The 17,191-nt window shown below is 39.0% G+C and overlaps 1 protein-coding gene and 1 non-coding gene across 2 annotated transcripts; both read left to right on the top strand.

Moving 5' to 3' along the window:
* The first annotated feature begins 7,173 nt into the window (after positions 1-7,173).
* Positions 7,174-15,338, top strand: LOC136269299 (nucleic acid dioxygenase ALKBH1-like). The gene is made up of 6 exons (XM_066064839.1): positions 7,174-7,342; positions 7,394-7,566; positions 9,583-9,739; positions 9,789-9,874; positions 11,936-12,043; positions 14,895-15,338. Exons 1-6 carry the CDS (start codon positions 7,211-7,213, stop codon positions 15,310-15,312), a joined length of 1,074 nt encoding a protein of 357 aa, XP_065920911.1. The 5' UTR covers positions 7,174-7,210; the 3' UTR covers positions 15,313-15,338.
* Trnav-uac (transfer RNA valine (anticodon UAC)) lies at positions 13,883-13,955 on the top strand. Its single transcript has one exon. It is a non-coding gene; the product is annotated as a tRNA-Val (tRNA).
* Positions 15,339-17,191: the final 1,853 nt, after the last annotated feature.

Raw genomic sequence — 17,191 nt, 5'->3', positions numbered from 1 at the left:
TGATATCATGCAGTAACTGCTCACCTCACCACATCAAGTGCATGTTTGTTCATTGGAAATGTGGTTTTCTAAGAAGATCAATTAGAATCTAACCATGTAACTACATACCAAATGCCTCAAGAGATCATCTACAGAAAACTATATATGTATATAGACAGTTTGTAATAATATTTACATATGCTTCATGGTATTTGATCTTCATGTTTACCCTGTGCTTACTGGCTATTAAATTCCAGTTGTATAATATCACTGTGCATTCAATCACTGAAACTGGTTGAGTGTGACTCTCCTATCAGTTCTGGAGTGTCATAAATTGACATGGTGCATGCATGTAGTCAGTTACATGCGGTATACATTTGAATTAATTTAGTCACCATAACTGCATATAGACATGATATAGTTGCTGGACTTTTTAATTTTCTTCAATAAACTTACATACCGGTATACCCTTCATAGTCACTTGCTTACTAACACCTTGTCTGCTTCCCTTTATTTATACCTAAATAGCAGGAATTAAGTTTGGCAGAAGGAAGTTTGGCAAATTTGATGAGTAAGGGGGTGTTTCACCAAACTAAAACCCACCAAATTATTTGTCCAATACAAATCTGTATTAGTTGCTGTGGTATTACATAATAAACAGACTTCTTATAGTGATGTAACGTAGAGTATAAAGAGCGAGATAAAGAGTCGCGTGATTGTAATTATCATGAGTTGTAATCTTGAGTGTGCTGGTGCAGGTGATTGTGTGCTGGTGATTGTTGTATTGATTAACAGAATTATTAACAATTGTTTGACTTGTTAGTGAACGCACCGCAGCAACCGCCACATGGTGTCAGAAGTGGGATGGCTGGCATTCAGTTGAAAACGCCGGAACCTTTCGACTTCAATAATCCAGACAGCTGGTCCAAATGGAAAAGAAGATTCGAACAGTTTAGAGAAGCGTCTGGTTTATTGGGAGAATCTGAAACTCGACAAGTGAGCACACTGTTGTATACGATGGGAGAAAATGCGGACAACGTTCTAACTTCCACGCGAATTACTAGTGAAGAACGAAAGAAATATGACACTGTCCTGGCCAAACTTGACGGGTTCTTCAAAGTTAGAAGGAACGTAATTTTTGAAAGCCAAATTTAATCGTCGCAACCAATTACCTGGTGAAACGGTGGAGCAGTACATCTCCGAGCTTTATGCCTTAGTAGAGACTTGTGAGTACGGAAACTTAACAGAAGAGATGCTCCGTGACAGAATTGTTGTTGGAATAAGAGATGAAGCCATTTCCAAACGCCTTCAGCTCGACCCGGAACTAACGCTCGACAAAGCTAAGAAGGCAGTACGTTAGAACGAAGCTGTACAAGATCAGCAACGTCAGTTAAAAGGTGAAGGGACTATGCAAGATCCTGTAGTAGTGGATGCTGTATCCAAGTATTCCAACAAGAGAGCTATTGGTGGAAAAACCACACCCCACCCACAACAACTCAGAGGAGGCATGTTGCCAGATCGACAACAATCTGCACAAGCATGCAGTAGGTGTGGTCACAGTAGCCATCCAGAAGGTGTTAAGTGTCCAGCTATCAGTGCCACATGCCACAGATGTAACAGAAGAGGGTATTACAGCTCACTTTGTTTTTCCAAGACTAAGAAACAAGCATTTTCAGTCGACACTTCACCCACTGATGAATTATCTGTAGATACCACACCCAGTGAGAAACTACCTCCTGTTGAAGAACTGTCCCTTGATACTGCATTCCTAGATGCCATGGCAACCAGTTCAGAATCGTCTTGGTATGTTACAGTGACTCTGGATACCAAAGTTGTTCAGTTCAAACTAGACACTGGTGCTGCAGTAACAGCCATATCAGAGGAAACATACCGTGCACTTCCAAAAACAGAGTTGAAGAAGCCCTCTAAGATATTGTCAGGACCTGCCAACCAAAAGTTGACTGTACTGGGACAATTTACAGGTGCTCTGTCTAACAAAGATATTTCATCTAGACAGGAAATCTTCGTAGTACAGGGCTTGAGACACAACCTCTTAGGATTACCAGCCATCACAGCACTGCAGCTCATTTGCAGAATTCATACTATGGTTGCTGAGGACATTTACAGCCAGTTTCCCACAGTTTTCTGGGGTTTAGGCACTTTAGGGGATGAATATTTGATTAAACTCAAGGATGATACACAGCCACATTCTCTTCATACCCCTCGTAACATACCACTACCGCTTCGTAAGAAAGTCCAAGAAGAATTAACTCGAATGGAGTCTGGTGGTATTATTTCTAAGGTTGACGAGCCCACACCATGGTGTGCTGGGATGGTGGTGGTTCCAAAAAAATCTGGGGCCATCAGAATTTGTGTCAATTTGAAGAAATTGAATGAAGGTGTTCTCAGAGAAGTACACCCGATGCCCAAAGTAGATGAAACTTTAGCCTTGTTAGCTGGTGCCACTACATTTTCCAAACTCGATGCCAATAGTGGGTTTTGGCAAATTCCTCTTGCCAAAGATTCTCGCCACCTTACAACATTCATAACCCCATTTGGGCGGTATTGTTTTAACAAATTGCCTTTTGGCATCACAAGTGCCCCAGAACTATTTCAGAAACGAATGAAAAGAATTCTTGAGGGTCTGCAAGGGGTAGTATGCCAGATGGATGATATCCTTGTGTTTGGTTCCACCCCACAAGAACACAACTCTAGATTGTTGGCAGTACTTCAGCAACTACAGTCAGCTAATGTCACCCTGAACCGTACTAAGTGTGAATTCAACCAAAAATCTGTGAAATTCCTGGGACACCTTGTTGATAGTCGAGGAATCAGAGCAGACCCAGAGAAGATTGCAGCAGTATCTAATATGAAACCCCCTACTAGTGTTACTGAGCTACGCAGGTTCCTGGGAATGGCTAACCAGTTAGGGAAATTTTCTTCCCGGCTATCCCAAATTAGTCAGCCATTACGTGAGTTACTGAGTCCGTCACATGCTTGGGTGTGGGGCCCAACACAGGAAGATTCATTCATAGCAATTAAAGCTGAATTGACACAACCAACAGTCCTGGCACTTTATGACCCTGAAGCCAGCAGCAAAGTATCTGCTGATGCATCCTCCTACGGGTTGGGTGCGGTTCTCCTCCAACAGTCAGGCCAAGTCTGGAAGCCAGTGGCGTACGCATCCCGCTCCATGACGGAGACTGAACGACGCTACGCCCAGATAGAAAAAGAGGCCCTGGCAGTTACATGGGCATGTGACAAATTTGCAAACTACATACTGGGTACTCACTTTCTAATAGAATCAGATCACAAGCCACTCATCCCATTGTTGAATGCCAAAAACCTTGACCATTTACCTCCTAGAATTCTTCGCTTTAGACTCAGAATGGCCAGGTTTAATTACACTGTGTCACATGTACCTGGAAAGCTGCTGACTACAGCTGATGCCTTATCAAGAGCACCATCCCCACTTTGTGACAATCAACTTCAAGAAGAAGTAGAATGGTTTGTTGATACTGTAGTAGCAGCTCTACCAGCTGGAGAGCATCGCTTGAAACAGTACAAAGATGCTCAGGATGATGACTCGACGTGCATGACAGTGAAAAGATGGTGCCTAGAGGGTTGGCCTGCCAAATCTCCTACAGATGTTGACCTGAGTGCATTTTGGAAGGTGAGAAGTTTCTTTTCGCTTCATAATAATTTGCTATTATATAACCAGCGTATTGTTATTCCTTCTTCTTTAAGAAAGGAGACCTTGGCAAAGATTCACGAGGGGCATCAAGGGATCGAACGCTGTAGAGCCAGAGTGAGGTGCTCCGTTTGGTGGCCTGAGATTACCAAGGATACTGCTGAGATAGTTCGTCAGTGTTCCACATGTGCTAGAGAAGCCCAACAAAGGAGAGAACCCCTGATCAAGTCGACACTCCCAGATTATCCATGGCAAATTATAGGGACAGATTTGTTTGAACTGGAAGGTACCAAGTACTTGTTAACAGTAGACTATTTTTCAAGGTACCCTGAAGTAACCAAGTTGACTACAACTACCTCAGCAGCTGTCATTAGCCACCTCAAAAATGTGTTCTCACATCATGGAATCCCGGAAGTAGTTTGCAGCGATAATGGTCCACAATTCTCAGCTCTAGAGTTTACTCAGTTTGCAAATGAATATGGATTCTGTCACATCACAAGCAGCCCCAAGTATCCCCAAAGTAATGGGCAAGCTGAACGCATGGTTCAAACTGTTAAACATTTACTGAAAAACAGTAAAGATCCATACATGGCGATGCTTACTTATAGGTCAACACCTCTTCCCTGGTGTGGAAGGAGCCCAGCTGAATTGAGTATGGGGAGACAGATCCGAACTTGTGTTCCTACTGCAGACTGTAAGCTGATTCCTCAATGGACCTATTTGGAAGAATTTCAGAAGTCTGATGCCACATACAAGCTGAAACAGAAGGACAATTTTGACAAACGTCATAGAACCAAGGATTTACCTATGATCCCCGATGACACTCCCGTTTGGATAGACTCTGATAATGGTCCAGTTTCGGGCAGAGTGGTTACTTCAGCAGAAACCCCCAGATCCTATCTTGTAGAGACTCCTTCAGGTCAACTTCAGAGGAACAGAATCCAATTAAGAGTTGTTCCTCAAGAATCTGATGCTGGGTTTCATGAAGAACTGTCAGAACCAGAAGAGCCTCACCGAATGATGACTAGAAGTCAAACTGGGACTGAGATTCGTCCCCCCCGCCGTTTCTTTTAAGGGGGAGATGTGGTATTATGTAATAAACAGACTTCTTATAGTGATGTAACGTAGAGTATAAAGAGTCGCGTGATTGTAATTATCATGAGTTGTAATCTTGAGTGTGCTGGTGATTGTTGTATTGATTAACAGAATTATTAACAATTGTTTGACTTGTTAGTGAACGCACCGCAGCAACCGCCACAGTTGCCAACAATCAAGTTAACTACTGACCAACTAGGAAAGATTTTACAAGGCATGAGACACTGCAGTCCTTAGACATTGAGTGGAAAGTTGACATCAACGGGGAGTTACTTATGTTAGTTGGTAACTTGAAGGAACTTGTAATCAAAATATGGGTAACAGATTTAGATTCTCAGATTTATACATTATTGGGTGGACTACTGGGTATCAGAGAAGTTTGTCCCACAGAATTTACATATTGTTATTACAAGTACTGGCTATTTCGATTCTTATATAGACGCTTTGTGAGATTGTTGGCTTAGCTCAAACCCTAAATCACCACCTGATTGTAGTGGTCATGTTACACTTTACAGCACTCTGAAAGTTCCTCTCAATTTCTTTCCTCCTCTTCCAAAATTTCAATTAGATTTTGGTCAAACAGTCACTTCACAATTTGTGAAGGCTAGCAATGTTGGTCTGAAGGGATTGGCGGATTATATTTTATTAGTAACTGATTGTGTTCATGGTGGTAAAAGTAACAAGTGAAGAACCTTTAACTGATGTTTCCAATATTTTGAATCATAGCATTGACAGTCTTGATTTTGTGATATCATTCACTGTATGTGATAGTTTGTTCTACTCCCAACACTTGGCACAGCTAGCTGTTGTATGTCCCAACCTTCAACGACTGAACCTAGACCACAACTGTATGTGGTCTGATCTGTTGTCCTTATAAAATTCCAGGCAGATGGGTGCATGCATGATGCAGGGTAACGTTTAAGGAACACTGAGCCCAGTAGCCACTATAGTATAAATACAATAAATGCTTTCTGATTGGTTTTCATTACCCATGCATGAGTTGTGATTTCCATATATAGCTATATAGTTAGTTATCTATGGTTTGCAAAAGTGAACCAATAAATTTTGTACTAAGCATGCACCCTTATTAGTAGCTACACCCTCAGTAGTTGTGCCTACTGTTGCTACATCTCCATGCATACATGCATGCATCCAGCATTTATTGCAAGCTACCAATTCCCATCAGGTATACAATTGTATGATCCTGCACTGTTTCCTGCAGCATTTAGCGATGCCAACCATCCTTTTATGCTGTACATCACCATCAAGGGATTGAATAAACACAGATCTAGAATTCCAGAGATGATTATGACAGCCTGACAGGATATTTAGTGAGATATGAACCATTATGGATCCTGCCCAGGGGCAGATCCAGAGTTTGGAAAGAGGGGGGCACCTTGCTGAAAAACAGTTGAAGACCAAAAAAAAAAAAAAAACACAACAATAATAGCTAGTGATCCTTTACCAAATATATCACGTCTGTTATGTAAAATAAAATCCTATTTATAGCTTCATAGGTAAGCTACACTGCCTCATGAACATTGTGACTGCTTTATTAGAGTAACTGACTGCTCTATTAGAGTATCTCGATCTTGTATGCAATTTCTTGAAAGCCCCCGGGGGGGGGGGGGGGGGGGGATTTGCCCCAAATGCCCCATCCTGGATCCGCCATTGCTGCCTGACAAATTTTCATATCAAAATATGATCAGGAAGCCTAATTATAAGACTGTAGTTTACTATAAGGTGTCTGTAATAAAGCTGGCATTTATTAAGCAATATATATATATATATATATATATATATATATATATATATATATGTGAATATAGCTACTATTACAGGATGAGTGTATCAACATTCTCAAAATTCTATGAAACAATAGTCATAGCTATATCGTGCATGTCAATGTCACTAGCCAAGTTAGTTTGCTGGCCACTTTTACACCCTTCTATTTCATTAATGCTATTAGTAGGACCTTTTTCTGTGTATTCATTTGTGCAACTACCCGAACTGTATCATATCCAGAATACAAGAAACACTGGACTGCATACTTTGGCAAAGACGGCTCCCAGTAGCTATAAAAATTGAATTTTAATTGATGTCAGATTACAGCGAATGCCCACTAGTTGTATAGTTACAATGTTGGAATCTCACTTGTTTCAAAGTTATTTCTGTGATCCCTACTAGAATTCATTCTCTGCATCATTCCATCTTCATCCACTACACCTCATGCAGCAGCCAACACATGGAATGTTGTGATTGTTCTATTAGAGTATTTAGGTACTGTGGAAAGAGTGTCACAGTTCTATCAAAACATCCCGGCCATGCCCAAAGTTGATTTGTATATTATCTATGATTACACTGTCACAGTCAGCTTGGATCTGCTGTCAGTGTTGATGTTGTTTATATATATCACGTGATGCACGTGGTGTTCATTCGGATTGTATGGCATCGCAGAGTGTGGACCAGTTTGTAGACCGATTCCGTGAAGAATTTAAACGTTACAAAAGAAATCAACCACCTCCAGATTACAGCGATGTGATAGAATTAAGCGAAGAACAACAGAGCAAGAATAAAGTGAGTAATTAAACTGTTTCTCGATCCGTCTTTAAAGCAAGATCAAGTTAGGTCTCCATTCGTAACCCCCTACCCACCCCTTCACGTGAGGTAGCCCAACTAGCTGCTGTTCTTGGGTTAAACCCTCCTGACCAGTGGCGAGTATACGGAGTGAATGATGTTCCCGGACTGGTAGTGGTTCCCAACCCGTTTGTGACTGGAGCACAACACTACTGGATTAGTAGGTACGTTTTTGTGGAGTATGTGTTGTGTGTATGTTGTGTGTATGTAGTGTGTGTTAATGAGTAACTGGGGAAGCAGTTGCAATGCCCATGTCTTGCATAATGGACATGCCAGTGAGACTTTGGGTGCCACACCTTCACCTGTGAGACCATACCATATCTATGATGCAACATGGTACAGACTCCTGCAGGATATTAATCTTGTCCCTAGGGTGATTTGCCAGTACTGGCTCATAGCACCTGAGTAGTGTGCAGGTGGGCATAACTACATGTATTCCACGTGGTCGTGTCCTGTTAACAAACTGAACAGGTATGATGAGGACGCATGATAATGTGTTGTGTGGCCAAGTACAGCTAGTGCGGATGCGCGACAGACAGGTGTCTATTTATAGGAACAAAGAAAATGCAATTTTCACGCATCTGTAGCTTGATTGTGCCTAAATGGAAATTTTGCTGTGGAAACTTGTGATAGGGCACCTCCTATTCCAAATTTGAATAAAATCCATCCAGCCATCACTGAGATATGCACCTTTAACCCTTAAACACGCATTAAACTTTTGGGGAATGCGTGTTTACACATTTCACATATTCATGGCAACATTAGGTGGGATAGCTCAACTCCTTTAGCCTAAAAGTACACGTTAATCGAAATTCTATACATTAGGGAAGGTTAAATAAACACTGTAACAGCGGAGACTTACTTGTTATGAAGCGAAGAACGACAGCGATCAGCGTTATCCGTCAACCAAACTTCTCGCCACATGTTTAACTTCGATTGTGGGTTTAATCAGATGAGCTGTGCATGGCCTAAAAACGCTGAAACGATTAAACTTTATTGGAAGTTGATTGGAACAACCGCCATCAAGTTATGGATCATTTTATAAAGGTATGTAAAAGTTTTGCATGTTTAAGTAATGAAAAGTTGATTACACGGTGAATTCTGGCATCATGCTTTAGTACAAAGGGGAAAGCCCTAGGTATCGTTGTAACGCTTATTACATTATGAGTAGAATGAAGTAAATTGCGTATCATAGGAGGTATGCTTCGAAAGTTATAGCACTTTGTTTACAACCATGCGTGTTTGCTTATATATATATAGGCTTATGCGTGTTTAAGGGTTAAAGTCCGTATTATTTTTTCTTAAAATCTTCTTACATATTCTTAATTCTTTTTCTTCTTGCATGCTTTAGAAAAATCACAATGACTTACATGTGCTATAGTTATATTTGGAGGGCAGTATGAGCGTAATACAGTACATTTACAGTCCAATTTTTCATAAATTAAGAACAAGGGAGTTATGCATGACTTTGAAAACTGCAAAAGCGATTTGTTGTCACACAGTAATCTGCTTGATGGAATAACTTGAAAATATGTCTGTACATTAAGTAATTATTGTAGTGGGGGTTTGAAGGTACTGAGAGTATTAGCTAAGGAGATAAGCATAAATATGTGAAACTTGCACAATCAAGATACTCTAATAGAACAGTCATCAAGAAGTTTTTAAAAATTTTTAAAATGTGTGCACTTTTGAACACTTGTGTACTGTAGGTAGCTGGCAGCAATACCACAGCTACCATCTTACCCCTACACCTAATTCAGTTTCCATCTGTGACTTATGTGGTTTCCTTTATTTACCTTTCATGACTGTCATTACATACATAGATCTATAGGCTATTCATCTGGGCATCCAGTTATCCAACTGATGATTTAACTGTAGCATCTATTTGTGCAAGTTATGCACTTGTGTGGAACATGGATGGCAACTGTAGGCTTTGCGTACGAGGTGTGTATGTGTGTGTTACATAGCTAGACCCTTGTTATCCTGCCTCCTGTTTTGTATAATAATTGGTCAGTGAAATGGGGTCTGGTGAAGGGGTTGATTTTTTTGACGTAACAGGGGACATGACTAACTTGGAATATATCATTTGGGAATAAGAAAAGAATGTTTTGTACATATATGACCAGAATCTATCTGCACTCTATATCTCCTCAAGTCATCTGTTAACACTACTGTATTAGGTGTTTAGTGGATTACCCGTGTCATCCTAATGTGTGTAATTTGGATGCTCACATGACCCGAGAAGGGAGTGGTCAGATGTGGTCACCTGGAAATGATTTCATGATCAAGAAATTAACTTGGGTCACCCTCGGCTACCATTACAACTGGTCCACAAAGGTACATAGCATGTTCTATTGAGAATTATTATATTGAGTTGTTTGAATAGGAGTACTCTCCTGCAAACCATTCTGAGTTCCCTGGAGACTTGTCGAGTTTGGCATCATTTGTTTTAGACTGTCTTGGCTTTCATCAGTAAGTTTGGTATTTTGTATACATATTACTAAGAGTAACAGTGTCACTAAGCAAAATACACTGTAAGGTTGTGTCTGCTCATGTGTGGATGTCCTGGTACTGCACAACACATACCAGTGTACTGACTTTTTAATTAGTATTTGTAATTAGTATTTGCTGAATTCATGAAGAACTTTTCCAGAAATACACTGAAAGAAACAAACTAGTGTATTTAGTATGAAGTGGGAGTACTAGTAATAAGAAGTTGTGAAACTAGAGGATATGACTGATGCTGCCATTACAACTGGAAATTCCCTACATTGGCGTGTAGCTGTGCTTATGTAGTTCAAAGCCAATGTAGGGATTTCCCCACATAGCGATGTTGTAATACCATATGTACCACTCTGCGTGGGAAGTTCAAAGGCACTGCCAGTGCCATAATTTGTATATTGCATGCACTGCTGCAGACTACAGCGAGTGCATTATAACTTATAATGCACTGGTTGCGGTTTTGTAGACTACAACGAGTGCATTATAACTCAACGAGTGCATTATAAGTTATAATGCACCGACGGCAGTACAATATACAGATATTGCACTGGCTGCGGTTTTGTGCAGCATAGCACAAGTGCCGGTCCGGTGGTGAAGACCACTACGACACCTCACCTAATAGGTGGAAAGACACTTCACAGATCACTCGAATTCTTTTATAGCCTGACATGTAAAGGTTGATTGTGGCCATAACGTCACCAATACGTATAATGTTTACAAGCAGCCAATGGCAATCGAAAAAGCCAACACGGGTAGCCACCACTCTAGTCTACATATATATAAACGTACTTATACACCTTACTAGTCTGGTGCCATTTTAGCCCAGATTAAACTGTAGTCCACTTCGACAATGACTCAATAAAACAAATATATTCTAAATAATACTAACCTTTACGTTCGATTGTGGTAACCAGTTTTGTCATGCCACCAGATTCGAGTTTAGCCAGTGTGAACAGTAAGAATTAGACTAGTATCGTTTAGTAGTTAGGTTTTATTTACTTAAACCGTCTATTTATCTGCTTTTTTCGCTCGAGAGAATCGCTATGGCGATTAGTCTGGCGCTTAGTCTATATAGCGACTGAGTGATCACGGCTGGCATGCTGAGCACTACATGATGAGAATCGAACAGCGAATTCAGGTTAGTGATATAACCCATAGCGTACTAGCTTTCAATATCTCAGGTGGCTGTAGTACTGCAGGGTGAACGTCATCGCAACGTCCGGCTTGGTTACCCACAATCGATGTTAGAAACCTGGCCTTTATAAGTGTTACAGCTGTCTTGTGAGACTCTCCCCACCTATTAGGTGAGTGGTACATAACAGTTATACAACGTGCACTCGTGCTCTGCCTGTATAAACGCACTTGCCTTCGGGCTTTATATCAGGCAGAGCACTCGTGAGGCTGTTGAATAACTATATAATATCTTGTTTCACTACTTTGTTAAATTAATAATATTTAGTTTGTTATAGCATATCTTTGATATGATCCATGACTGTTCTATTATAATATTGCAAGTGGTTGTGTAAGAGGTGTACATGACTGATAAATAAGTTATTGTAAGTGTTTCAAATAATTTTGTACCAAATTATGTACCTGCTTGTATGGAAAATATCGATACGGAAAATTAATGCTTCCATATAGTTTCTATGCATGGAGTAGATGATGAGATGAAAAGTAAGCAAGATACAGAGGGCAAACATTTGTCAGAATCCTAAAGGACACATGCTACTAGTAAATTTGTTATTGTGACATAAAATTGTGATTAGAAGATGTGTCATTTAGCCCTTTGAGGCAGATGGACTGAAAATTTATTTTGGCAATTAAAAATTCCAATTCAATATTGATGTTTCTGTAAGGGTTTGCTTAGCTGGAACCAATTGTCTAAACATTTTACTATTCAAACACTTGGTTGTCTGGCTTTGCATTGGTCTAAGAATGTTAGGTAATTGGGTGGACAAGCACTATATGGTAGTAGTAGTAGTAGTAATATAACGTTCTTCATTGGTCAAGCTATGTGTCCATTCCACACAGGTTTAAGGCTGAGGCAGCAATTGTAAATTACTACCAAACAGGAGCTACCCTGTCTGGCCACACTGATCATTCTGAACAAGACCTCACTGCTCCACTCATATCCATCAGGTAACTACACTAGGATACCATGTTGTGTGTATTAGCTGATCTGATGAATGTGAGCAGTATAACATACCATCATCATGTCATAAGTGTTGTCCCACTAGGGACCTGTGAGAAGGCTATATAGTTGTTAATACATGTACCGGGAGTTCTTGACTTCAAAGCTATGTTGAATTTTGCCAGACTAGTAGTGGCACAATCCTTTGAATTCAAAGGAGCTGAGATCTGGAATCTCCTCTGAATTCAACTTAAGCTTAAACAACACTAGGAAAATCCTTATGTTGGCATGTCATAACTGTTCAGCCAAAGTAAAGATTTCACCACCAAGCTATGTTGCTATATCATCATTCGTATCTTTTGTTTACTACTTCTTATCCCTTAAATTATAGCATATAGCTATGATATACACATGTGACTGTTCTATTAGATTATCATACCTGGCTGTTGTATTAGGGTGACTGCTTTATTAGAGTATTTTGGGTGAGAGAGACGTGGTCACAGCACTTTCTTTTGTTATGCTATCATAAGCACAGCTATTCTAACGAAAGGGTGTGGTCACTGTTTATAAGTACCACTAGATCATTAATGGGTGTGGTCACCATGTTCAAACAATTAGGCCATTAAAAGGTGTGGTTTTTGTGCTTGGTCTGACTAGATTATTAAGGGGTGAGGTGTAGCTTATCGTGCAGTTACAGGTGTCAAATGTCTTTTAGCATATGCATCTCAAATATCTATCTGTAAATATGCTCCTTATGGAAAGTGTCGATACGGCAGAAAATTGATGCCTCAATATGATATTGTGCATGAAGAAACAGGTACAGAGGGTAGACACTTGTCAGAACCCAAAAGGCACATGCTACAACATGAGTTAAGTATTGTGGTATAAAATGGTGGCGATATGATAGGGTTTTTTTTGTTTTTGTTTTTTTTTAGCAGAGATTTGACATTAGAATTTAGAAATGCTAAAACTCTTCGCTCTTTGTTGAGCAAAAGTGACAAATGATGTTATCATACTGCTTGTACTGTTTACAACTTACACTCCAAAATTACTGCTGAAGGTACACAGGTAATCCAAACAAGTTGATGTTGTGCTGCTTCTAAAAACCAGGCGCATGCAGCTAGCTAGTTATGTAGCTGGAATTAATCAACAATGTAAGTTTCTGTCATACAGAATTATCAAAATTAAGACAATAATTGTAATTTCATGATTAGTTCGTAATCCTCTGATTATGTTGCTATGCATTGCTAAGGAAACACTATCCAAACAAACTGCATATTACACACATAAGTATCTTCTCTACTGTTTTATAGTTTGTCTATCATGTTTTTTCCAAAAAAATTTCTACAAATCCTCAAGGCTGCCCTCACATATGTAAGGGACATACCCCCCTTCAAGTCAATGAGATATGCTTTTCGTAGTATCCTAAGAGGTCTGCTGATGAAAAGAAACCGCCTCAGTGCCTATGCAGAAGTTTGATACATAAGTGTTTAATTCTCATAGGTTGACTGCTTTTGCCACTAAAAGAGTTTGCTCTTGTGGGTGCATACAGACAAACAACAGTAGATAGATAGGTACACTCACACAAATTTTGCAAAAGCAATTTTAGTAAACCAGGCATGCACCCACAGCTGACCTTCAGCCGGTTGTGGACGTGCACCTGGTTTAAGTGTGGATTTGTTTAAACCCCTTAGAGCTTAGTTTAACTGTTTGGAATATACACTTACTCTGTAAAAGTAATGTTTTAAAAGTAGTCATTTAATCTATGGGTAGTCAGTGTGTTGATGACTCACTAAGTGACTAGCTAAGAAATTTAGAGTACAACTCTTGACTCATTATGATGTGTTGTTCCTGTAGTGTAGTGGTTATCACGTGAGTCTTACACCCTCAAGGTCCCTGGTTCACTTCCAGGCAGGAACATCAGTTTTTTTTGTTTTTTTTTGTGCATGCACTTAATTTTAGGACACATTGTAAGTCCATTGGAAGTTTACCCATTACCTTATATAGTAAAAAGAACCGAGCTGTGAAAAAAGTGCGGTCTTAAAAGCCTGTGTAGAAAAGTTTGTGAACATTATTTAGCATTAACATCACTGCAGCCATTTCTTGGCTACCATCACAACTTTTTTACCCAGGCTGCATCCCTTTTTAGGGCTTGGCTGTGTTTGTATGGATTTCAATTTGTATAATCATCATTGTATCTGTAGATAAGAAATTGGGTAAAAACAAACCGTTGACTGACTATGAGGTATTTAAACACAAAATGGGAGACAGATTTTTCAATAGTAAACTTTATTTAATTATTTTTGGGAATAATCTAATACAATGCACACTTTTTTCAAAGACTTATGTTAGAACACACAGAATGATGTAGAACAATCTAGATTCTCCATTGGTAGATCTATAACTTTTACTACTGAATAGATTTCAGCTAGAATTTTCATTTGTAGAAATTAAGTGAACTGATCAGCTGACAACAGCAGTTCAGTGGTGAAGAGTTTGTGTGAAGAAGGCCCCTGGTTCAAACAAACCCTGGACAATTTTTTCAACTCTTTAAATTCTATGTGACTGTTCTATTAGAGTATTCCCTACATTTTTACTTAGGTACTGAGGACTTGTATTTCATGAATGTATAGCTCAAATATGGGGTATGTGTGGTGCTGAAGGTGGAGAGAATTTGCAGCATAAAAATCAATCCATTTGGAGAAAGTAGCATGGAGCTACATAGGAAGGTATAGACTGGTTTTCCCAGTGCAGCCACAATTAATACTACACAATGCCTGACTGTATTATTAGAGTGGTTTAGTATAGTGTGTTGTGTGTGATTGTATTATTATGATAGTATACACTACTGCACTTTAGTTTCAGTCAGTCAGCAGTTTTCCTTATTGGAGGACAGACCAAGGACATCAAACCAACAGCTTTGTTTGTTCACAGTGGTGATGTTATTGTCATGTCCCAGCAGTCAAGATTGGCTTACCATGGAGTACCCAAGATACTGACTCCTAGAAACCCATCTGTTCCTGACTGTCTAACTGAAGCAGCTTTACGTCAAAGAATACAACAAATTAAGAAACTACAATGTTGTTTAGTTGAGATGGAAAGACACACTGTTAATCCTGATGAAGATTTGAGTCTACAAGAACATAACAAAAGTGGTTTTCACTTTACAGACATATTGAAATTTGACTATCAATGGTTGTTAAGTAATTGGAAACATTTTGAACAATATCTAAATACTACTAGAATTAATATGAATATCAGACAAGTTTATCATTAAAATAAAATATATTATGTGGACTTTTAGTAAGTGCATAGCTCCCATTTGTCTGACTAAAGTAATTTTTTTGGCTGGCTGTGCATGTCGTAATGGTGATGAATGTGTAGTCCAGCTTTATAATTGGATTTACCTATTAGGTTGATTGAGAATTTCATGAAATATCCTTGCATAGAGTTTAAATAGTGGAAATACTTGTTTTTCTACATGCACTGTGATATTTGTGCAAAGCAGTGCAGCTAGAAAATTTTTATGTGACCATGCAGTTACTGATTGAGTATAGAATTAAGAGCTATAGTTATTACAAAGGTCAATGGTTACTGAGGAGTGTCTTTTGTTTTGCAGGTTGAGATCACACTGCTATACAAGGAGAACAAAACTATGCTAGGGTCTGCAAAGTGAAAGCAAGAAACAAATCTCTTTGTTACCATTAGTGCCCCCATCACTAATACCATCCTTGATTTAGAACTGTGTTCACTTTGTTGGACAGACAAGTGGATTTTAATATCTCACATGATTTGGTCATATTTTTCTTTTATTTTGTGTGCTTCAAAAGAGCTCCCAGATTTTGAGTGTGATTTCAAGTGTTATTGGCCTACCAAACTACACAGTAAAACTTTTCCTGTGTTTTCTGCAGAGGCTTGTTTTCTGCGAACAAGTTGAGCAAAATTTTGGTTCAAAGGTGATCCACCAGCCAAGAGAAATCCTATCACAATAATTGATGGATCTACACACCAAGTTTGAAAAAACTGTGACTTTTCTAACCATCTGGCTAGTTGGCAGAGGTGAAATTTCCAGTGCAAAGATCTTCAATGATTTTGGTGCAAATCCTTGACTCTTTAAAGCTAATACCTAAATTTTACTAGCCAAGCAACTTGTCTGTAGCTAGTTGGCATAATAGTAGTTGCATGTAGAATAAGTAACCACATCTAGAAAGTTAAGGTTTACCAAGACTATTTGTGGCAAAAGCCATCTTTTTCTGAGACTGAGTCTGAAACAAGTACTAGAGTAGCTTGTTATATAATAGTGACCAGCTAGTTATGACCCACATTAGTTGTTTTATAACACAAAACAGGTAGCTAGCCACTATATACAATGCTGCTGCATAAGGCTGTATATTCTATACATGACGTTATACTTATATGCTATCATCTATGGAAGCTCATTACATAATCAGGTGTGTGTTGCACTCTAGATGACCCATATTATAAGAGCAAATTTTCCATGCTTTTTAAGCTGAGTGAGGTGGTTAAAACATGTGGTATATTATTGTATTAGAAACTGTAGTACCACAAACTATCTGACTGTACTAATAGATTATTTTAGTGATAATGGAACAGTAGCATACCATGCATTTAACTTACCTCGGTCAGCAATGACCAGCAGACTCATACCTTCCCTTGAAGGTACAAAGATCAGACAACACCAAAGATGTTCGTAAAGCTTGTATTTGTCCTTTTTATAAAGATGTGCAACAACTGTGCTGTAAATTTGCTGCTGTTCACTATGACTATGAGAACTTTGCTACTGTTGAAAATGAGCGTCAACATCTCATTGCTCTATAAAAATTTAAAACTTAAGGAACCATGGAAATTATGTTATACTAGAAATCTGCAATTTATTCTAATAACGTGTGGAGTCTTCAGAGACAGTTTTTAATTTTTGTAGTAACCCCAAATATGTAAAATGTCAAGTTTATATATATATATATATTATATTGCAAGACAATTTAATGTTGATGTTTACTTTAAACAGACACATGCAGGTTTAAGGTGCTCCTACAGTGTACAACATGGTCTACAGATATATAACTATTTTGCAAACTATAGGTATGTAGCTGCTGAGATAATAATTCCAAATCCAGGACTTGTCACTGAACTAA

This window comes from Dysidea avara, chromosome 10 (genome assembly GCF_963678975.1).
Source record: "Dysidea avara chromosome 10, odDysAvar1.4, whole genome shotgun sequence".
Classification (NCBI taxonomy): domain Eukaryota; kingdom Metazoa; phylum Porifera; class Demospongiae; order Dictyoceratida; family Dysideidae; genus Dysidea; species Dysidea avara.
This window is presented reverse-complemented; position numbering and strand designations above follow the sequence as displayed.